The sequence below is a fragment of the Daphnia carinata genome, chromosome 3 (genome assembly GCF_022539665.2).
Source record: "Daphnia carinata strain CSIRO-1 chromosome 3, CSIRO_AGI_Dcar_HiC_V3, whole genome shotgun sequence".
Classification (NCBI taxonomy): Eukaryota; Metazoa; Arthropoda; class Branchiopoda; order Diplostraca; family Daphniidae; genus Daphnia; species Daphnia carinata.
The window spans coordinates 2,722,200-2,745,530 of NC_081333.1; the positions used below are offsets into that span (position 1 = coordinate 2,722,200).

General features: G+C 38.1%; 2 protein-coding genes across 3 annotated transcripts; one reads left to right on the forward strand and one right to left on the reverse strand.

Moving 5' to 3' along the window:
* The first annotated feature begins 3,347 nt into the window (after window positions 1-3,347).
* Window positions 3,348-15,411, forward strand: LOC130693441 (cyclin-dependent kinase 4-like). Its single transcript, XM_057516587.2, has 6 exons — window positions 3,348-3,507; window positions 6,710-6,878; window positions 14,205-14,346; window positions 14,473-14,640; window positions 14,729-14,889; window positions 15,018-15,411. The coding sequence occupies exons 1-6, from the start codon at window positions 3,363-3,365 to the stop codon at window positions 15,394-15,396; spliced, it is 1,164 nt and encodes a 387-aa protein (XP_057372570.1). The 5' UTR covers window positions 3,348-3,362; the 3' UTR covers window positions 15,397-15,411.
* A 5,773-nt stretch (window positions 15,412-21,184) lies between these two features.
* LOC130693457 (barH-like 2 homeobox protein) lies at window positions 21,185-22,463 on the reverse strand. Of its 2 annotated transcripts, XM_057516610.1 has the most exons (4): window positions 22,141-22,463; window positions 21,975-22,058; window positions 21,700-21,803; window positions 21,185-21,269 (listed from the first exon to the last, which is right to left on the reverse strand). In XM_057516610.1, the coding sequence occupies exons 1-4, from the start codon at window positions 22,415-22,417 to the stop codon at window positions 21,210-21,212; spliced, it is 525 nt and encodes a 174-aa protein (XP_057372593.1). In that variant the 5' UTR covers window positions 22,418-22,463; the 3' UTR covers window positions 21,185-21,209. The 2 variants fall into 2 exon arrangements, with proteins under 2 accessions (XP_057372593.1, XP_059350491.1); XM_059494508.1 differs by lacking the exon at window positions 21,185-21,269 and having other exon boundaries at window positions 21,606-21,803.
* Window positions 22,464-23,331: the final 868 nt, after the last annotated feature.

Here is a 23,331-nt window from a genome sequence, read left to right on the forward strand (position 1 = left end):
ATGGCCATATTGATTGTTTACTTTTGTTTCGTGGCAACAGCCATGACTGTCCCTTATTATGCTCTCTTTACATAACACGTATACGGGAAAAACATGCAGTGCCAGACACACACACACACACGTGGAAATGGCCAACGAGTAGAAGCAAAATTGCCGACTAGTACAAGATTTCCTTGTGTGTGTGTGAATCGCTGCTCCAATGACTTTTCTCGTGTGTGTGTGTGTGTGTGTCTAGACGCAACGCGACACTTAACTTCTGCGTTCCCTTCGATACATTAGATTTGATTGAATTTCGTCTTGGAAGCAAGGGTGTTGTATATGTGTGGGAAGCGAAATAGGATAAAAGAGAGGGTCCTGTCACCGAGAGAACCGTGTGAAACCCATCCCGGGGATCTCCCTTTGTGTATTTGCGACGAGGCTATCTTTTTTCTTTCAACCCCCCCCCCCCGCACACAAAAATAAAAGGAAAGATCCTGACCTTCCCTTCCATTATCTTTACTGAGCCTATTTCTTTGACAGAAAAAATTGTTTTTCTTAAAAAAAAAAAAAACGATTTCTTTACTTGAATGGGAAATTCTTTTTTTTTGCTTGCCAGGGCAATCAACAAACACAAAGTTAGGTCCATTTTCAAAAGGCTTTTTGGGGGTTCCAATTTCCTGACTGAGGTTTCCTTAACCCAACCACGATGTCGATTACATCATCGTAACAACAAGAACAGTTCTTGTTGTCAGGGCATTTTTTTTTTTTAAACGCGATTTGTTTTCGTGTTTATTTAAATTCATTTGTCTTCTTTGTTCAAAATGATTTGCGTTGATCGACTGCATTTACTGAATTGGTTTAAGTTTTGACGTTAGTACGCGATCCTTCCGGCAGGAGATTTCTATTTCAAACGTTCACTAATGTGTTCAGTACGATCTTTGGTTTTCTTTAACACGAATGTATTTGATTAGAATTAAAAATCGCAGTGTTTTGTTAATATCAATTGATGTCGTCATGTCAGCGTATCATGACGTCGACTTCTCATGATCCGATCACGTGCCGATTCGTGATACGTCCATTTCCACTATCGCTTTCAACAAAAATGTAAAGTTAATTCGTCTAAAACTTAACACTGACATTAAGTTTTATGTAGGTCGAATTAGCGGCCCCATTTTGGTATGTAGGGAATGTCAAAAAACGAGAAGAGAGCGAGTTTATCCCTTGTTCGTGAGTTGCCTAAAATGGCGGACTCTCAGTGTAGCGGCCATTTTCTTTTTTTTTTCTTCTTTTTGTGTGTGACGTGTGAGCCAGTTTTTTTTTTATTCCATGGGAGCTTTAGACGTCATCACGGGCCGATTATTATACACACGACGTTTTCTATCGCTGGTTGTCTCGCGTGTGGATCTCGATTCGTACATGTTTGACTTGATTTTTTAAATGAATTTTTCATTCGCTTTTTTTTGGGAGTCTCTCGGCATTGATCAATTATTGTTGTTATCTCGATGAATTTCTGTTTGCTATTGAGGCATTTTTGAACGGCTCGTTCACATACAAAAAAAAGGGGGAATTTCCATTAAATTTTTTTTTTTTTTGTCCTTCCTCGATTATCAAGATGACCACATGAATTTTCAATCGATTCTTTTTTCTACCTGAATCCGATCAAACAAAAATTGGATGTAAAATGAAATATTGTCACATTTTCTTTTTAAAAACACAAGTGGGCATGCCTGTTGCCATGGGCTCTCTCCTTTTTCTTTGGGTAGTTTAAATAGTCAAAATAAAACAAAATTAGATTCACCGAGGGGTCGGTGTGTATGTGTCAGTTCCCCTATTTTTGTGTGTCCATGTGGCGGCGCCCTGTTTTGTCTGGCCTCTCACATAATATTTTTTTTTTTTTTTTTTTCTTCCTTTCTCTCCCGTCTGTTTGATTTCTCTCTCTTACTATCCATGAGTTTTTATCAGCGTGTTATGAGAGTTTGTGTAAATTTTTCATCTGACGCAAACGCCACACGCTACCCGCGTGTTTCGGGTTTAGATTTTCTTCTTTAAAAAGAGGTTGTCCATTTTTGCATTTTTTTTTTTTTTTTTTTTTTTGCCTGCTGGGCGGGTTGAAAATAAATGTCACGCACAACGTGTGCTGGCTTTGGATGGCCGTTTTCCACGAATAAATGAGCGTAACACCCCAAGTAGGTGCATTGATAATCAACAGTGATATCGAAACGATCTTGACAGATTGAAAGACAATGTTTTTTTTTTTTCTCTATTCTTTTTTTTTTTTTAATGTCTCAGCGATTAAAAATGGACTTCGTTGTCCATGTTTCACGTGGGCTGAGGAATGTGTTTTTTTTTCAGGTTATTTGTCTCGAAAACTTTTTTTTTCTTTTATGCTGACAATATTTTATGAAACTAAAAAAAGATAAAAACAAAGAGAAAGGTTGTAAAAAGCAAAAAAAAAAAGGTAAAAACTCTTGTTTCCATTGATATTTGTGTATGTATATAGAGTTGACCTGATGTGTGTGTGTATGTGGACTTGTCGGGCAGATGTTTGACCGGATAAGATGACTGGACAAAGTCTTTTTCTTTTCCTTCTTTCTTTCATCCTCACCTTTTTTTTTTTTTCTTCTCCCCCTATTTCTAAAAGGGAGAACGTCTAGCGCTATCTTTTTTTCTTTTTCCCTCCGCACTCACCGGAATGCTCCGTGAAAAAAAAAAAAATAAGATGCGAGATACAGTAGATATGACCCCCCCCCTCTATGTCCTTATAGCCCTGTTTACTAACACTCCGCTTCCGGGGGTGTTGGTTGAAGCTTTGTGGGGTTCGTACACTCTCACAAATGTTTCCATTTCTTATCCCCTCTCCATCATCCATTCATTCATACATCTCTCTGCAAGGAGTTGGAGAGGGGTGGAAAGAAGAAAAGCAGTTGGAACCAGAAGCAAACAACAGCTGCTTTTAGCTGAGAGTGGATCCGATCAGTAGTTTTTTTTTTTCTTCTTTTGGAACAATAAAAATAAAAAAGATCCTTAAAAAAAATTGGGGGGAACATCGCAAGTCCGGACGCTTTAGAAAAAAAAAAAAGGAGGGATGTAAAAGAAACGAGCTTTGTATGTTTGTTCAGTGATGGAACACAAGAATCCTGCATGCGGAAGTTGATGTCTATTCAATGATGAATTAACGATTTATTTATTTATTTTTTAATGTTGTTGTTGTTTTTAGGTGATGGCGAGACGGACTGGCTGATGGCCGTAATGATCTCTTGGTAGTTGTCGGTGTAGGAGGCGACCTCAAGGAGTTGGTAGTGTCGTGTTTTGGAAACTGAAAAAAAAAACTAAGGCAGTTGGAGCTTCCTTAATTTTCTTGAGCCCAAGAGAAACACAGCGCCATGCCGAGCACAGCAGGATCGATGGCGTACAAGCCGTCGTCGAGGCCGATGGGAGTCGTCGGTGTAGGAGGCGTAGGAGAGCAACAGCAGAGGCGAGCAATGGGCGATTCCAGTCACTACGAAGAAATTGCTCTCATCGGCAATGGTATGCTTTTTTTTTTTTTTTTTTGTTTTGTTCCATTTTTTAAAACTCTCCAACAAAAACAAAATGGCGGGGGTAGTAAACCATTATATCAATTCTCTTGTCGTCAAGCGCAGGTCTTATCAACACGTTTTCTCTGTCCCGGGGTCTATTCTTTTTCACGAAAACCCCCCCCCCCCAAAAAAATTGGACGTTAACAAATTGACGTTCAAACACATTCCCGACATTCACGCTCGCACATGTTGCCCTTTCTCAACGATAATAGACATAGTTTATATACCTGGAACAGATAGCGAGAGCGAAGTTGGGGATGCTTTTTTGTTTTTTTTTATCAAACAGGAAAAATGCGGATATTAGGGAGTTGCATTGCAATCTTTTGAAAGCCTACTCGTTCCAAAACGAAAATTTCATGACACCACAGAGAGGTTGTGCAACCGTTTTCTTCTTTAACCTCTCCCCCCCCCCCAGCTTTGTAGTTTCACCGTTATGGAAGATGTAATAGGGTTTCACTAGGTCTATCACTTGCTATAAATAGATATGTATATATAGATAGAAAAGAAAAGAGGGTTAGTGAACGGGGGGGGGTTTAACGTAAGCTGTTCTATGTAATAAAGAATTCTACGTAAGAGGGGGCCGTGTACAGATTTTTTTTTTGCATTCTTCTTTCATCGAATTGAATATTTAGGGCGTTTTTTTCTTCTTTTTTTTTACTTTGGGTGTTGGGTTTACGTTGGACATGGGAGGGGGATATAAAAGTAGGAATGTATTTTCTTCTTACCTGAACCATTTCCTTTTTTTTTTTTTTACCTGGTAATGTTGCCACACCGATTCCCTACCGTTTCATCAGTTTTAATGAAACGTCATTAAATAAGACTTGTTTTTTTTTAATTTTTGGTTAAAAAAATTATCATTTTTTTTTGCATCTAAAGTGATGCAGGTAGAACAGACGATCGATTGCCAAAATGTTAATTTTTTTTTTTTTACCCGACCAATCATCGACTAGCCAATTCCTTGATTTTTTTTTTTTTTTTGGCCTTAGTCATTGCTCTAGGAGACTCTCGGTTGGGTGAAGAGTGTAGGCAAAGAAAAGTTGGGCGGAATTCCACAGTACCCCCCCCCCCTCTCTATGTGGGGATTCAACAACAACCCCCCGAGTTTTTTTTTTTTTCTTTTTTCTTTCTCCCCTCATCTTTTTAAAGGAAAAAAAAAAGATCCATCTTCTGTGGAGAAAAAAAAAAAAGGTTCTTTGCCCTCGATATTCCCCTCCGTTTGAAGTTTGGGGGGGGGGCTGCATCATTGGAACATTATTCTGCAGAAACGAGAGAGAGAAAAATCAAAGAATGTTAAGAAAGAAAAGCTTTTCTCTTTGATGTTAAAGAGGTCAAAGAGAGAAAACATCAATGTTTGACGTAGCGGATCATCAAATATGGCCGGATCATTGTGTGATCGATTGCGCAATCTAATAGGGTCTAATACCCTATTTAAATAATAGTAGGATAAAAAAAAAAAATTAAGAAATAATTGAGATTGAATTTTAAATTCCGGCACGCGAAACTATTTATTTTGTTCCGGTTGGGCCGGAATTTTTGTGGAAGGACAAAAGAATTTGCATCGGTTGCATCACTTTGGTATTTTTGTTTTAATCAAGAATTTATTTGATTTTATTTTTCGGAAAATTCCAATTCCACCGAGTTCCGATTTCGTTTTCTTAAAAAAAAAAAAATGTTTTTTTTTTTCCTTTACTTGTGTGGAAAGAAAGGATGTCAGCTGTTTCCGGTTCAACAAGTTTGAGTTTTATTTATACTTCCCCATTCACAGCACACACACACCCCCCCTTCCCTCCCATCTCATTGCTTAGAAAACAACTCCTCCGTGAGTTCGAATTTTTTTCTTGTTGTTTGAATGGACCCCGGCTAACCCCCCAGCGCATGTCCCTTCGTTGTACAACACCTGGAGTATTTATATAATAACTACATCCACCACCCCGACGTAAGAGAGAGAGAGAGTTCTAAAGTATATAGACACAGTACGCATCTGGCCCCCCCCCCCCATGTTAGAGATGTGTCAACCGTCGCTCTAGCCCCAGTGCGTGAGCACTGCCTCATTGTTGTGTTAATTTAAAAGAAAGAAAAAAAAAAAGGGAGGAACAAAGTTAAAGAGAAAAAAAAAAACTTTTTTTTTTTTTTTCGGGAAAGGACATGAAAAAACATCTGCTACCTCGTTATTACCCAACTGTTGGCCTTTGTCTATCTCTCTCTCCTTTTTGAAAAAAGAAGAGGGATTCGCACCTGCCTGTCGGAATTTTCTCGCATCTTTTTTTTTTTTTTTTTTTTTTTTCGTTTTGGCCTCGTCGCCGAAAGGCGACCCTCATACGATAAGAAAGTTTTATTTTTCTTCTTCTTTTTTTTTTTTTCTTCATTTGATAGATAGGAAAGAGGGGGGAAAAAAAACGACAATAGAGACCCGTGTTATCAAACGACGTTGTTTTTTGTTTTTTTCTTTCCTGTTTCTGCGAAATGATTCCGAACTTAAAATTCCATTCCCGAATTTCTAGAGTTAAAAAACCACAATTCCCCCTTGTTTTTTTAAAATGAATTGTCTTCAGATGAGAGGGGGGGGGATCATTCACACCGCGGACCGATTTAAAAGTCTATCCCGAAGGGCGTTCAGATCAAGTCTCTGTTTGGATGGGGCAAGTCAAAAGAGCCAAGAAAGAAAATAAAAAAAAAAAAAAAAAAAACCTGTTTAATGCTCTAAATAACACACACACACACACACACACACAAAAGAAGGGGAGGGGGATTTTGGAAAACAATTTCGTTCAGAAAAATTCTACATTATCGAACGTCCTGCAGGTTTGCAAACTGATGAAGTTCAGGGGAAATTCTAATGGAATGTTTGGCAGAATGTCCAAAAAAAACACACATACATATTTTTTTTAAATTTAAAAGGATGCTGGTAGTTAGTTATAGATTGGAAACGAAAGAACCCCTTTGGCGTCCAATGATATATATTACATGCCCCTCTTTTTTTTGTTTTTTTTTTTTTTTATAACCCGTTCCAGTAGTCACGAAGTCATTCCAAAAGTCGCAGCTATTTGCATTTGCATAACATGTCCAAGTATCCGTGACCGGTGCCCCTCTATTTATTTTATTTTTTTTCTTGGAACATTTTGATGAGTTTCTTTTTCATGTGCATGTCATAGGAGCCTACGGAACGGTGTACAAGGCGCGCGATACGGCCAATGAGGGTCAAATGGTGGCGCTCAAGAAGGTGCGGGTGCCGCTGACGGAAGAGGGCGTGCCCATGTCCACGCTCCGAGAGATTTCCCTACTGAAGCAGATGGAGAAATACGAACACCCCAACATCGTCCGGTAAGTTCCTTCATCTTCATCTTCTTCTTTTTCTTTAAAAATCGGTTACGCAATTTATGTTGCGCTATGATTCAGCCGACGCGCATTTTGACGGCTCAATTTTTTTTTTTAGGGGGGGGGGGGAGGGCGGATAGTTTAAAAAGCGACAATCGGTAAAAAAAAAAAAAAAGTTCACAATAGAAATTCTAGAAATGCTTCGGTGCGGATCGAAAGGTGGTGGGTCTGATCCCCCAGCAAGTCAGCGGGATAAAGAAAAAAAAAAAAAAAATTCGTAGTGTTCCAAATTCCTGATGCAAACTCAATTGTTTGTTTTGTTCCAGTCCTCGTCACGCTGAAAACAATAAGGAACGCCATTTCCAAATTTTTTTTTTTTTTTTTTATTATTGCGGGAGTTTTTTTTAAAAAAAAAAAAAAAAAAAAAAAATGATTACGTCGGGCTTTGCTCTGCTGAGTTTCAATAGCAATCGGGGTGGTTTTAAACATTTTCAAAGATGCTCTCCCGGCTAAGGTAACACTCGAAACAATCTGTTTTTTTTTTTTTTTTTTTTTTATTCTTAAACGAAACAAATAAAACAATATGCGCTGGACCTGAACTTACGACTTTGGTCGGTTCATTTTGAAAAAAAAAAAAAAAAAAAAAGAATGTTGTCTTCTGTTAGTTTGATGATTACCTTTGCGATGGAGCAAGATGATTACGGTGCCATCGGTTTAAACGGGAAAACAAACTTTTATTATTATTTATTTATTATTATTTTATTTTATTTTTTTTTTTTTGGGTAGAAACTAAACAATTGCCAAAGGAATTTCGTTCTCTTTTTTTTTTTTCGAGACAAAAAAGGGGATGAGGACAATGAATGACATTCTCTGTGTATGTGACGTCACGTCTCTTTTTTTATGTCAGAGACCTCTCTGCGAGTTGCAGACAGGCGAGACAGTTTTCGCCATTTTCCTTGGCCAATAAGGCGACATCTTATCCAATCCTTTCTCCTTTTTGTCCATTAAGGAAAGACAAACGACAAAGTCTTTTGCGACGACTGATGGCGGCTCTTTCCTTTTTGTTGTTGTTTTGTTTTGTTTTTGTTTTTGTTTTGTTTTTTCAAGCCAAATGTAGCAGCTACGGGGCTGTTTCGGCAACCACACGACCGTTCAAACTGAAAATTGTGAACGATACACGCACACACACACACGAACGAGAAAAAAAAAAAAAAGGCAACAAACGGGAAAATCAAGTCATTAACCATTTGATTGATTGGAATTCTTTTTTTAAAGAGAACACCAATAGATCTTTGAAATTGTCCTCGGTGTGTTGTGCGCGTTTCGAACCGTGGGAAAAACGAGCGACTCTTTTTTTTTTTTTTTTTTTACATCTGTTTAAAAAAAAAAAAAAAATATTTTATTTTTTTTTATTTTTTTTGTGCTTTGTATGGCAAGGGGGGGGGGGGGGGAGCGGGTTAAAGGGAGGTGGAGCTTTTTTTTTGCATTTTGAATTATTTTTATGTTAGAAAACCTTTATTATTATTACCGGTGGGGCAAGATGATTATTATCGTGTCGTATAGAGAAGGTGCCCTGTGGTTTGAGGCTCATTGGCACGTCGACTTAATCATCGTGTGTTGTACAACCGAGTCGAGACGAGATGATGACCGCCCTCCTGCCAAGTCTCAGCTTCTTCTTCTTCGCCCGTTCTCACTCCTTTTTTTTTTTTTTTTTTTATTATTACAGACTTGTAAAGGAAAAAAAAAAAAACTCTTTGGGGTAGGTGGAGGGGCAGGAATGTGGCGTCTTTCTGTAGTACGAATTGTTTGACGGCGTTCCTCAACTTCCTCTTCATGTCGTCTGCACATTTTTCTTATTTTCAATTGAGTTTTTTTCCTTTCTTTGTTGGCTTACGAAAAAAAAATTAAAGATTTACATTTGTGGGACTCATTTTCATTACCGGTAGTGTGTGGGCGACTGCCTCCCCCGCTGGAACTTTTTTTTTTTTTACGAGGTCTTTTTTTTTTGAATCGTTTGCCCCTGTGTGGTTTCATTCATATTTCGTATGTCTGGGGCAAAAGACCGTACTGCTGTTTCTTTAAGAGGTCAGCAGGGTGTTCAAACTTGTTTTTAAAAGGGAGGATAGAAAGAAAGGGAAATGTTTTAAATCAACATTATTCCATTTTTTTTTTTTTTTTCGAAACTCAATTCTTGTTTAGTTTACGATCTGTGTGTTGTTGCATTCGTGCCGAGTATTTTTCCTGTTTTTTTTTTCTTTTTCCTTCGCCTATTTGAAATGGTTGACACAATCCGATACCGTTAATCAACAACAAGTCACAGAAAGAAGTGAAGGAGATGGGCCACATCACGTGACTTAATAGGGTTCTAGGGGGGGGTGGGTGGTGGCAGATGAGAGGGTAAGAAGATGCCATCTGTCACATAAAGAAACATTCATCATTCGTAATGCTTTAGAGGAGCTAAACAAAAAAATTCCAATATTTTTCACGTTCTTTTCATCCTCCATTTTCTAAATTCAAATCGACCATCATCGTTTGTGTGGTCTCGTCAAAGAAGATACTAATTCCTTCCGGATGAACATTTTTTTCTTTTTTTTTTTTTTTTTGTTGGTGATCTCCTCCTGTGTGGAGTTAACGAGTTTATTCTTCGTGATCTTTGGCTTTTGGAAACTACTAGCGACTTGTTAACGATCAGTTCTAATGAACTAATCATCCACTTGTGGCATTTCTTATTTCCCTTTTGTAAAAGCTTTCCTGATCTATCCTGAATGAACCAATCTGCCTTTAAAAAAATTGCCGTCATTATTTGCTATGTGAGGAAGTCCCTTTTTTCTTTCCATTTTTTTTTTTTTTCAATTCTTAGATGTCGGAAATGAATTTAAAAAAAAAAAACAGGCAATTCTTTATTATTATTGGAATGCGCCACTTCACCCCGAAAGAAAGAAAAAAAAAACGAACGGTCATCACGGATCGATAGTTTGGCTTTATCGTTGTCATAAAATGTCTTTAATTTTTTCCCTTTTAAAAAAAAAAATTCAAAGAGGGGTCGTGGGAAAATGAATTTCAAGTCAAACATTTATAAAAAAAAAACAAAAAAAAAACACGCAATCAAACAAGGAAATCAACACGCGCTTTTTAAACGACTCGCGCTCGTTCCTCGGGGATAATGTTGTCACATTTCTCGACCGGTGTTAGTTTTAGCACCTCCTTTGCATTTTTTTTTTCTTTCTATTTTATTTGAAACAATTCAAACGAGGATTGGGAAAAAAAAGGGTAGAATTTTTTTTATTTTTTATTTGATTTGATTGCATCCGGCCGAAAGCAATTTTCAAAGGGTCTAGAGAAAAAAAAAAAAGTTTCGAAAGTCGCCACCGGTTGTTTACATTCTTTGAAAATGATTCCCCCCTCTCTTTGAAAACTAGTACATATACATTTACGCAGAGAGCCGCTCTTTTTTTTTTTTACTCCTTCATCATCTTATTTATATTTTCATAGTTGTACCTTTTCCGGCACACACGTAAAGGAAAAGATGAAAGCCCGCGCGCCTGCTCTTAATCATATCCCTCGCAGTTAGAGAACCTCCTACTCTTTTTTTTTTTTTTTTTTTTACCTTTTGTGCCCCTCTCCATGTTCTTTCTTCTTTTCGGGGTTGGTTTGATTGGTTTGTTATTGTGTTTGAATGCGTTAGAAAACACATTCCAATAGATAATTTGAGAGAGAGAGAGAGAGAGAGAGCCACGGTGGGGAGAGATTCTCAAATAATTTGGAAGAACAACTGACCTGCTAGTTTTTCTTTTTAAAGATGATACAAAATGCAATCAATACAGCAAGTCAACTTGAAATTCTTTGATTTTTTTTTTTTTTTTTTTTGTCCCTTGCGCCGGAGGTCGGCAAAACAGCAGGTGGGGGGGTAGGTTAAACGGTGGAAACCCTCCCCCCCCCCACAAAAAAATGTCTCTTCTTTCCTACGTGTTTTTTTTTTTTTTTTTTTTTTTAAATACAAAAGCCGCTCGTGTGTGTGTATGTACCGCCTTGTAGCTATAAAGAGCATTCCATCTTGTGATAGACAAGTCAATGGCAGGAGGTTTTTATTTATGTATTTATTTTTTTTATATACGCGTGTCTATGTGTTGGAGCGCAGCGCGTGTCACGCGCAGCGGGTAGTGCGGGAGCTGCCGGGTGATCAACCCCCTCAATCCAAAAAAAAAAAAAAAAACTTGCTCCTTACAGAGAGGGGAGAAAAACAAGTTCCCCCCCCCCCCCACAGATTTTTCTAACTTGCCTTCACTCGATCATCATTTGAAAAAAAAAAAAATAAAAAATAGTTGTGGGAAATTGTAGAACAAGATCATAAGTTGGAATGCGCTCTCGTATTTATTTCCGATGATACGGGGGGGGGGAATTGAATTCCAAATGATTTATTGCCAAATTGACGCTTGTGGCGTTACGTCATTACGACATAATTGTCGCTTGCTGCTGCTCGATCGTCTTGCATTCTTTGCATTTTTCCATGTTTTATTCGCCTCCCTTTTTCTTTTTCTTTTTGATGGGCGCGGTTCTTTTCTCTCCTGAATTGGATTCTTCTACCGATGGCATTCCATCTTCTTACTTGTTTTTTTTTTTTTTTTTTTTTTTTTTTTAAATCACCGGCTTCATTGAAAAACAAAACAAAAAAAAAACGGGAGCTCTAGAAGCACAAAGTGTCTCTTTGTGTGTGTGTGTGTGTGTGTGTGTGTATCTCTCTCTCCCAAAAGGAAAAATCGATGCCCTAATGCTTCAGGTTTTTTTTTTTCCCCTTCTTCTCTTGTTTTAACGACGACGAAGCTATTCTCTCTCTCTTTCTCGTTTATGTATTATGTATACATTGTACGTAGAAGTTTTTATACGGGACGGGAGAGAGAAGTTTGGCGCAAAAGCGTCCGCGTGATTAATGGCCCCCACTCTGGGGACAACTCGTTCTTCCATTTGGAAAGTGAGTGAGGGGGGGGGGGGGACAACAAAAGAAAATACAGCAAGGGATACAAAGATGGATGGCTGATCTTAATGGATTGGCTTTCCCCTACCATCCTGCAAAATAATAATAATAATAAATTTAAAAAAATAAAATAGAAACTCTTTTATTTTATTTTCTGTTTCACTGCTGACGACTGGCCACTCCGAACGACATTCAATGTCGCCACGTTGGATGACGTACTCGCAGAAGACGTTGATCTTGATTGTAACGCTCGAGCTCATTGGAAATGCGCGTCGCGTTTAAAATCCCCTTCTTCTTGTTTTTCTTTTTTAAAGGGCAACTTCTTTTTTTTTTTTTTTTTTTTTTGTTGTTGTTGTTGTTGGTATTTTTCCTATTGTTTTTCGTTTAAAAAAAAAAAAAAAACGAAAAATTTAATTTTGATAAAAAGCATTTTGCGAGGGGAAAAATGGCCACGTTCCAAAATGTTAATATGAAGTTGTTTGTACAAGTAGTTGAAATTCTTTTGTACTTACCAGTCGATGGAATTTCTTTTTTTCTTGTTCAAGGAGGGGGGGGGGGGGGAGGCACAGGAAGTTGTTAAAAAAAAATGGCCATTCCAGCGGCGGTTCTTCTTTAAAAAAAAAATTGTTTCAAATTTCCAATGAGCGAGGAGTATTTAAAAGTGGGTCATTTTGGCCGATGAACTGGTTGCTATGTTTTGTGTATGACTGTGGAATGCCGGATACATGTGGCAAAGGGATTCCTAGAAGGCTCGGCATAGTTTTTTTGTTTGTTTGTTTTGTTTGTTTTTTTCCTTTTTCAAATCTCTTTTAAAATTTTGTTTTCCCAAGACATCGATAGAAGACGAATAGCCAAAATAATCATCAAAAGTAAAAGCGATTTATCTGATGAGGTCAAAACAAAAAAAACAACAAATCTTTAAGTGCTAGACGTTGTTTCTTCTTCTTTTTTTTTTACAAGTGGCAGTGAAAGGAAGGTGGGGACCGATGGTACTTTCTATTTGAACATATTTTTCTTTTGAATGGGAAACACACACACAAAGAATAAACACATCGGATGACCTTTTCAGCGCGAGCCGAAGAGTTGGTTTGGAGGTCGAGCAAGAGGAGAACCGCGGGAGAACACACACACAGGAAATGCCCCTCCTTTTTCGGTACACTATCCTTTTTCTGGGCAGGGGGGGGGGGGGAAGGGAGGCCTTCGAGTTCTTTTTTTTTTTCTTTTTTTCCCTCTATAATAACATCAACCCCCGCTAGAATTCTTTGACCCCCTTTCTTCGGCATGACTGAGCTCTCTTTTCGTCAAAGAACCTTTTTTTTTTTTTTTAAGGGGGGGGGTCCTTTTAGTGTTTGTAATGTTCCATTTTTTTTTTTTTTTGAGGGGGGTGGTTTATATTCCGTAGTAAGAAACGGACCCATCATTCACACACACAAAAAAAAACCCCGAAAAGGTTTCAACTATTAATTTTTTTTTTTTTTTTAGTGTAGTTTGCCCTTTTTTTTTTTTTTTATTTTATCCTCGTACTTTTAAAAAAGGTAGCGGCTTCTTTTGTTTCAAATAGAACGAAAAAATGGCGGCCCTTTATTTTATTTTTTTTTTTTTTTTTAACACACTCGAATTTGTTTGACATTCTTTCGGAGAGAAAAAAAAAGGGGGGGGGGGGTCCGTTCTGTTCTGTGTGTGTTCTCATATTGGTCAAGAAAAGCAAAAAAAAAAAAAAAAAATGACTTGACCAGTTCAAAGAAAAAATTAACTTGTTTGCATTTTGATTTTTTAAATGATGCAGTCCGAAAAATCGAGTGTGAAGTGAACTCGTGTTTCGCATCATTTAATAAAGAAAGGGCCTTTTTTTTTTTTCTTTTAAACTACGCGGGAAAAAAAAAATGCCATGAATGGTGGAAACGATAGGCAAGTTCGGTTGTGATGGATGTTCCAGTTCTATTGGCCAAGAACACGTAGAGACCATTCGAAGAAAATGGTGAACATGATTGTCGGCATCGAATATCTTTGTACATCTCTTCTTACTCGGCTCTTCTTTTTTTTTTTTTCGCCTACTCTTCAATGACAAAAGGTGAAATCTGATGATGGCTCACATTTAATTGAGTCCTTGATGGACGTCGATCCTCCTCCCCCAACTCTTAAATGGCGCCATCTGCCGTTTTCTATTGTCCGATTTTTTTTTTTTTTTTTTCGATGGATGGAATTTACCTTTTTAAAAAATGTTTTCGTTGTTGACATGTCATCACCGTCCCCCTCTCCTCCCGTAAAAGAAGAGAATGAGAAAAAAAAAACAAAAAAAACAAAACAAACTCGATAACCATTTTTGACGTGTTTTTGTGTGTGTGTTTGCGTGTCTTCAGGTTGTTGGATATTTGCCACGGCCCGCGGCTGGAGCACGAACAGCAGTTGATCCTCTACATGGTCTTCGAGCACGTGGATCAGGATCTTGCCTCATATCTGGAACGTTGCCCATCACCTGGTCTCGGAGCTGATCGCATCAAGGTTCGTTTCATCGAATCATTTTCATTTTTTTTTTAAATTTAATTTAAATGTTTTATTCACGCGATGCTCATTGATTTTAAACGTGCTAAATAATAATTTAAAACAAAAAAAAAAAAAATTGCGCAGTACTTGATGTACCAGATTCTGAGCGGAGTGGATTTCCTTCACGCCAACCGGATCGTCCACAGAGACCTCAAGCCGCAGAACGTGCTGGTCACGGCGGCCGGTCAAGTCAAGTTGGCCGATTTCGGCTTAGCCCGCATCTACGACGTCCACATGGTCCTCACTTCAGTGGTACGTTTTCTTTTGTTTGTTTTTTTTTGTTTTTTTCGATGAGTTTTTTTTTGGGCAGACTGGAAGGTCATTATGCAAATTGCCGTAGGTGGTGACGTTATGGTACCGTTCGCCCGAAGTCTTGCTGACGACCAGCTACGCCACTCCAGTCGACATTTGGTCGTGCGGATGCATCTTTGCCGAACTCTTCCGCCGGAAGCCGCTCTTCTGCGGACAGTCTGAAGCCGACCAGCTCTCCAAAATCTTCGAGTACGAATTAAAAAAAAAAAAAAAAAAAAAAATGTGCCAAGTGTGGAGGTCTTTGACTGATGGCCATTTTTTTTTTTTTCTTCTTGTTTTTTTTTTTTTTTTTTTTTTTTAAATTTGAAATCAATCAGCGTGATTGGCACGCCGTCGATTGACGAATGGCCCGACACGTCGCTACCGTGGAACACGTTCGCCAATCGGCCGGCCACGTCCATTTACAACGCCGTCTCTTCCTCTGAATTGTGCCCGGCCGGCACGGAGCTGCTCGAACTGATGCTGGCCTTCGATCCGGCCAGGAGGGTGACAGCGGCCGACGCCCTTCAGCATCGCTATTTTCGTGACGACGGCTACACGCCCATCACTTTCTCGCCGTCTACTTCGTCTCTGTCGAGCAGCAGTCCAGTGGCCGACTCGGCCCGCTCCGACACGCCCATCCACATGTCCTGCAGTAGCAACGATGATTCTGGTCATTCGTCGGCCGACGGCCAGTTACCCGAACCCGACAACTGACTGGGCCCTTTTTTTTTTCTCCAAGGGGGGACGGGTGGGAGGAGGAGGAGGAGGAGGTGAATTCATTTTTTTTTTTTTCAATCCGAAATAAGAAGCAACAACAACAATGCAAATCTATTTTTTATTTTTTTTTTTTTATCCCCAAAACATAAAAAATCCCAGCAAAATATCAAACAAGTCTGACCGCTGGGCGTTTCTTTTTTGTTTTGTTTTTTGTTTTTTTTTTTGACGTTCGGGTCGGGACTCGACGAAAAATCGTGTTCTCAAAACATTTTAAAACAGAGGGAACGACTGTGATAGTTAACCGAAACGCTCTAGAAAAAAAAAACAAAAAAAACAAAAGAGGAACGACAAGTGTCAGCTTCCCGTTCTTTATCCAAAACACGTCAGAACGATTCACGCGTTTTTTTTTTAATTCGGGATTTCATTACCGTTCTACCCAATTATGGGACCAATACCCTTCATCTTTTTCCATCAACTTCATTTTTTTTTTTTTAAACTCACGCTCCCGTTAAACCGAATTAAATTATTGTGGTGGCCAGCCATTGAACTGGAATTGCCTTGCAGAAAAGACGTCCTCCCGCCGCCCGCCCGCCCACCCACTACCCCACAACAACGTACTTGTACCTTAAGAGTGTTGGCCAAAATGGATTTTGTTTTTTTTGTGCGCGCGTATAAGATTTGAATTGCCCATTTTTTTTTTTTTTTTTTTTTTTTAATTTCCTTCAGCATATGAATATCGTCTAGTTTTTTTCTTTGGTCCGCTTCGTGAATTATTTCTTTCTTTTTTTTTTTTTTTTTTTTTTTTTTTGGGACCAGAAGAAAACAAAACAAAAAATGCAATCGGTCCTCTTGCCACATCCGCAGATAAAAATGCGCTTGTCCTCTTTACACCCACATACACACACACACAAAACAGCAAACCTCGTAATCTTACATATCAGAAACCGCCGTTTATTTCATTTTTACGCAATAGTCTTTCAAACTCGATTCTCAAACCGAACTTTTTTGTTTTTGAAAGTAATCGCCCCCCACCAAAAACTGGCGATCCGCCATAATCAAGGGAAATCCGAACCTTCCTATACCACTACCCTCAGCGCAAAAATTGTCACTCACATAAACCCATCCCCTCCCATCGTCCAGTCAAATCTATTTTTCATTTTTTTTTTTTTTTCTTTATTATTATTTAAGTAATAATAATAAAAAGAATAGATTCCAGTCCGAGCTGCAAACTTATGAAATCCACACCACCTAAGTCATTCCCCCCCAACATCGAAATTATTATTTTTATTTTATTTTATTTTTTTTTTTTTTTTTTTTTTGGAATTCTGTCAAACCTTTTGAATTGCCCTCTCTGTTCATTTTCGAACGAAGAATAGCCAATAGCCTTTGTTGGACCAATAACGATAATTCCAAGGAATTTGAAATATTTTTTTTTTAAATTCTTTTAATGTCGACCCTGTTTCGTGTTTGTCTCGTTGTAAACATCGTTGCAAAAAAAAAAAAAAAAAATCATTTAAAACACAATCGTGTGCCGTGTACTTGCCCTGATTCAAAAGAGCTAAAAAAAAAAAAAGCAATGAATGTACTTACCAAATTTTTTTTGTGAATGGACGATATCCTACGATATCGTAGTGTGTGTGTGTGTGTGTGTAAGACCTCATTTATTTTTAACATCTGCAATGGGATGTGTAAAAAAAAAAAAAAAAATGAGTGAACGCAATTCGAATTTTTATTTTGTAATTTATCTTTCAGTTTTGTCATTGGTTTTTGTGTTGATTTGGGTTTTTTCTCGAAGATTGTCAACATTGTCAACAATGTTTGGTGAAATGCATCAAGAAAAGACTGGGGGATGAGCGCCGTACGCTACAACAGTGGACCCGATGGAACGATCGGGCTGTTGGTATCATTTTTATTTGATTACACATTTGATCTTGAATGTATTTTTTTTTTTATGATTATTATTATTTCTCTTACAAAAAAAAAATTAATTAATTATGCAAGTATATAGTATATATTTGTGTAATCCATGATAAAATACACTTTGTTGTGATGAGGACAGTCTCGTGTTCCGTGATCGATGATGGGAAAATCTCTTTTCGGTGATGAAAAAAACAAAATATGTTCTAGTTATTTGCCAACTCACGAACGTTCGTTCTCTTAGTGGGAATGAAAAAAAAAATATATATATATAAAATAACAAGAACTCTGAGGAAAGAGATTTTTTTTTTTTTTTTTTGAAATCCCGCACGGGCATCACGTTGCGTTTCGTGCGTCTTTTGCCATTGCCGCCGCCCCGCCGTCTTGTTCATTGAGATAATCCCGGCAGGTCATCTAGAGAAAACGGGATTTCCTTTCTTTTGTTCTCTTCATCATTTTTCATTGGCTTTTTTGTGTGTGTGTATGTGTATGTGTATGTGCGTGTGTCTCTGTGTTAGGGAAATTAGGTGGAGAAGGGGAACATTTTTTTTTTCTTTTCACGCAATAATGGGAAATGATGTCATTCCTTATGAATTTTTATTTTTATTTATTTTTTGATATTTGAGTAGAAATCGCGTGATTTCGCGACCTTCGTTGATTTATAAGGACGTTGTTATTTTGATTCAAAAGAAATGTTTGGGAGGGGGTTTTTTGGTGTAGGGACGCCGGTTGGAATGTGGCGTCTCCTTAGACTCCCGAATGTTTTGGCCGTGAGGGCGGCGTTCCTCCACTTCCTCCAATGTCGTCTGCTCTTTGAAAACTCGCGCATTTATGTTCAGTTCGAGTTTAGGTTTTTTTTTTTTTTTTTTTGCTTGTTGCGTCTTGGAGAAAGGAAAAAATTTGCATTTTTAGATTGCCTCATTTTCATTGCCGGTAGTGTGTGGGTGATGAGGTCTGCCTCCCCCGCTGGAACTTTTTTTTTCTTTTTACGAGGTCCTTTCGAATAGTTTGCCCCTGTGTGGTTCATTCAGATTTCGTAAGTCTGAGGCAAAAGATCGTACTGCTGTTCTTTAAGAGATCAGCAGGGTGTTCAAACTTGTTTTTAAAAGCGAGGAAAGAAAAAAAAAAAGGGAAATGTTTTAAATCAACATTATTCCATTTTTATTTTTTTTGGAAACTCAATTCTTGTTTAGTTTACGATCTGTGTGTTGTTGCATTCGTGCCGAGTATTTTTCCTGTTTTTTTTTTCCTTCGCCTATTTGAAATGGTTGACACAATCCGATACCGTTAATCAACAACAAGTCACAGAAAGAAGTGAAGGAGATGGGCCACATCACGTGACTTAATAGGGTTCTAGGGGGGTTGGCAGATGAGAGGGTAAGTAGATGCCATCTGTCACATAAAGAAACATTCATCATTCGTAATACTTTAGAGGAGCTAACAAGACGGATGGAACTTCCAATATTTTTTCTAAATGTTTTTCTTCGTATTTTTCTTTTATTGCGTTACGCCCCAGTGTCACATGCCCCCGGTGTCGTTTTTTTTTTTTTATAAATATTTTTCTTTTAAACTGGAAATTGGAAAAAAAAAAAATCTTATTTGGGATCGGAAAATTTATTCATCCCATTCTTCATTTGTTTTGTTTTTGTATTGCGATAACAGGAATGTTTTTTGGTACCCTTGAACAACGATAAAAAAAAAATAACTTCAGATAAAAGAAAAAGGTGAAGAAATACGTTTAAGTTTTTAAAGAAATAATAAGTTATTTGACGACAGCTGTTGAGCGTTGCAGCAAAGATAGTCCCCTGTGTGCTTTATAGTTCCATCCGCGAACACAAGAAAAATAAAAGAATAAAAACGAAAGAAAAAAACTGGTTGTTATAAAAAAAAAAAAAAAAAAAATTTATTGAAATTAAAATGATCGTTTCCCTATTTGATCCGTTGCGGATTACGGGGGGGGGGCAACCCCCCGCCTTGTTTGGACCATCCGATCATAATCGGAAGGCCTTTAATTAAGAATAATAGATTTTTCAAATGAAAAAAAAAAAAATAATGTTTAATAACGCCGATTGTAAATAATGAAGCAGTCAGTCCATCATTTTCAAACGAGGCATTGCTACCTCTTCCGTGAATTGCCGTCATTATTTATAACAGCAACAAGACATTTAATAGTGTAATAACGACGGCCAGCCTCTCTCTCTCTCTTTTTTTTTTTCTCCATTCGATGATGTTGTTATTAGCCCATTTTGTACGGACACGCTTATAAGTAAAAAAAAAAAAAAAAAACGTGAATGATTCATAATCGTTTCGAATTTCGCGCTTCATTTGTTTGTTTTTTTTGTCTGTATATACACTCTCATTTGTTTTATTTTCTCGTTACGTCTAGACTGCAGGTGCCGCTCTAGGCGTTTCATGTCTTCCTTTTTGTCCTTGCCGTTATTTGACGGGCTCATAACAAAAAGAGACGTCAGAAAACAATAACGTGTGAACAAAAAAGAAAAAAAAAATTTGTCCATTCATTCGTTTTTGTTAGTCGGAAAATAAAGTGGTACCTTAATGGAATATTGGTATAAGATGAGTGCCTCAAGTTTCCCATATACCGCCCCTTGCTGTTGACCAATCGTTTCTTCTTTCTTTCCCCCCCCCCACATTTTTCTTTGTTGTTTTTTTTTTTTCTTCTCGTGATGTGTCAACACATTTCGCACCGGCATATGGCGATGATGTGGCAGGATCGAACGTAAGTCCTTCTTTTATCCATTTTCTCTAATTAAAATCAGATAAGATCTAAAATAAACGTTGCATGAACTAGGGGGAAATCTTGATTTTAATTTCCGGAATAATAATAATAAAAAAAAAAAAAGATTTCTCCTAGTTGCTTTTTCTTTTAAAGAATAAGACAAACCGACAATAATTAAAGAGTCCGAAGGGAAAGGGCAAGAAAAAAAAAAAAAAAGAAAGTTGAGATCTTTTTTTTTTTTTATGTATGTTTCTTATTTTAATTTTTAGACCTTTTTTTTATGTCGGCTGATGTGTTTTGTTCAGAAAAAAAAAAAAAAACATTTCGGGTTCTCTTTGTGTTTGACATAACATCGTACTAATTCCTTCCGGATGGACATGTTTTTTCTACGTGCGGAATTAACGAGTTGGGTATACCACTGAAGAAATGATTGGTCGTGATCTTTATGGCGGCGGGAGTCCCAGCGTGTAGCGCGATCAGAGCTAATGATCATTAATCACTTAGCTTTTGTTGTGTGGTCTCGTCGGGTATTGAAACGTCGGATTACAACGTGACTGGGCACGAAAAAGAATATAGTGGGGGATTCGGTTTTTTAAAATACATAACAGAATTGAATTTTTTAAAGACGAATAAAAAAAAAAGGGGGGGAAATTTGTCGTGACAAATTGATTGGACACACACGTAGCGCTGTGAACTGAATTTGTGTACAACTTCTCCCTGTGAGGAAGCGATTAAATGTAATACTGAAAGGAAAAAATGATTACATAATCACGAATTTTATTCACGCGCTTTTTAAAATGCCCTTCAATAGCCCAACATCCTAAGCAGAGAACTGCCTCATTATGAACGTGTAACAGCCCCTTGCGCGATTAACGGTCGTACCATTCGTTTTTATCCTGATTCATTGGACGTTGCCACTGTCAATGGACTATGGATTACGTAACTTCCCATTCGATCGGCTGAGATTTCAGCTAAATGGCCAGATGCCATTCGTTCCTGTCGGGACTCGTTATGGCGTGATAAACGCAGACGAGCAGATGTCGAGTCTAAAAATAATTTCAGTCCGTGTTGTGTTATGTGTTTCACGATGTATTCAAACGTTCAGATTGATTTGTGTGTGTGTGTGTGTGTGTTGTATGCAAATGATGTTGGCGATTCAGGGGGAAACGGTGCTCTTCTTCCATTTCATACGGCGATTTTGAAACCATGTTTTCACCTGGAGATGTGGATACAGGTGCAAATATCATTAGCTGCGGCAGATTTCATCATGGCTACCCTCTTTCCATGCGAGTTCTTTAGACAACGGATCACAAGGTTTTTGTAATCACCACCGCAGAGCCCGGGCCGGACCGACATGCATATATAAACACATTGTGTTTAATAGCGGGAGGGCAATTTGTATCAAAATGAAAATATAGTCAGTGGCAAGTTTTCAGGCGATGGAAATGAAATGCTTTCATAATCAAAACGAATCGTCTGAATTTCTACTTCAATCTCCAAAAAGAAAAAAGAAAAAAAAAAATTTCTTTTTCTTTTTCAGCGTGCGTTCGCTATCGTATTATTACATTATTTATGGGGAACTAGATCACCAACAGCATGCGGCTCTTTTCTTTTCTTTTTTTTTTCTTCTGTATTCTATTGCGCACCTGCAAGACGGTCAAGTTGAGGTGGCGTGCCAAGTCGATCCGTTCTCCCGCCGTCAAGTAGTGCTGTGTCTGAAACCGTTTCTCCAGTTGATTAATCTGACCCACTGGATAATAGTATTATAATAAGTTTTCACGTCATTTCTTCGAAAACTTCTTGGCAAATAAGAAAATAGCAAAAAAATTATAATAACAAGGCAACAATGTTTTTGTTGTTTTTTTTTTTTTTTGGTTTTGTTTTGTTTTTCATTTGACGCGCATAAATTATTTATGCCGACCTGTGAAGACGGTCCGAATGCGTCTCTTTGGTGGCCACGAGCCGCAAAATTTGGCATCGGCGCGGATGTAAATAGGTAACGGTACTATATTTTCATTAAAAAACGAGAATGGTTTGTTGAATTCAATAATTAAAAAAAAAAAAAAGTAGAATTTCATTGTCAATACCTTCTGAATTATGGGCTCGATCTTTGCGGTTTTTACGATCTGCATCTCTTTGATGATTCTCCACGTCGATGATGATCACTTCTTTATTTTGCTTGTTTTCCGGCTGCACTGATTTATGATCAACAGAAAATTCGTCTTTGTTATAATCGAGCAGGTCTTCGATGTTAAAAGATCGGACCGGCATCGTCGACGGTAGACGAGTCACTCCGATCCTGATCCATAATTTCTCAACTTCCTCGTGTCGTGGTACAAGACGAGGCATCACCTGTTCCGACATTTCACGTGCCGGACGTCACGAAGCATCCTCATCCGCGTCACTCATATTGCAGACGCACGGTCGTGTTGCATCGTCCGGATCGTGTTAAAGCGTCAGCTCCGAATCTGTCCCACTTATATGCAAATGTGCTGGAATGAAACAGTCACAAAAAATGCAATCATTTTAACTGCATCGCTAACTAAAAATTTCGGTCTTTATAAACGTTGACGAGCTTGAGCCAAGTGTCTCTAACCTGTTCGAAAATGCACTCTTTCTTGAAGTACAGCTCCTGTTATGACCAACCAACGAGATATCAATCTGCAATAGTTAATTGATTGTCCATTAAAATGCGTAAATGTGCATACCTCTCCTACATTACCGGTTTCTTTGACGCGATCATTCGTGTAGGCGTCACATTTTTTGTTTTTAAATATATCGGACAGGTTGATGGAAAATAATCCAGTTCCCGAGTACAATTCTGTTTAACTCGCCATAAAAGTGTTAGTTTACGCTAGACAAGGGTAGACAGGGTACAAACAACACGGCCATTACTAGAAACCGATTGATTGTTTCTTTTCTTTTTTTTTTTTTTAATGTTTATTTTTTATTTGTTTTTAAACATTTGATTTTCGCTATGTTCTTGTTTCAACGGTCTCTAATTAAGAAGCAAGGTGATCGACGATTGCCACACAAACCGCGGGGACAATTGCACTCAGACTCGGAGAGTTTGCCAGAACAAGATTATTACGAGTTCTTTCGCGTTCCAGTCTTGAAAGAACCGGTCGAAGTATTGGTGCCAAAAATTCCTTAAAGGTAACAGACCTTTGCACGCAAGGTCGTCTACGCGCTGAAACCCTGAAATGTACCCCTCCAGTTCAGCTTTTGGGTACTACCCAAATATGCCTGATGGTCACTGCGGGTCCCGCAACTTGTAC

What these genes read in the sequence shown, in the direction of transcription:
- LOC130693441 (XM_057516587.2), top strand. Translation starts at nt 3,363, where the DNA reads ATGCCGAGCACAGCAGGATCGATGGCGTACAAGCCGTCGTCGAGGCCG. An exon ending in GAACACCCCAACATCGTCCG is followed by an intron (nt 6,879 to 14,204) that starts GTAAGTTCCTTC and finishes GCGTGTCTTCAG; the next exon opens with GTTGTTGGATATTTGCCACG. An exon ending in CAGCTCTCCAAAATCTTCGA is followed by an intron (nt 14,890 to 15,017) that starts GTACGAATTAAA and finishes GAAATCAATCAG; the next exon opens with CGTGATTGGCACGCCGTCGA.
- LOC130693457 (XM_059494508.1), bottom strand. Translation starts at nt 22,417, where the DNA reads ATGTCGGAACAGGTGATGCCTCGTCTTGTACCACGACACGAGGAAGTT. An exon ending in TCGAGCCCATAATTCAGAAG is followed by an intron (nt 22,059 to 22,140) that starts GTATTGACAATG and finishes ATGAAAATATAG; the next exon opens with TACCGTTACCTATTTACATC. An exon ending in CATTCGGACCGTCTTCACAG is followed by an intron (nt 21,804 to 21,974) that starts GTCGGCATAAAT and finishes ACTATTATCCAG; the next exon opens with TGGGTCAGATTAATCAACTG.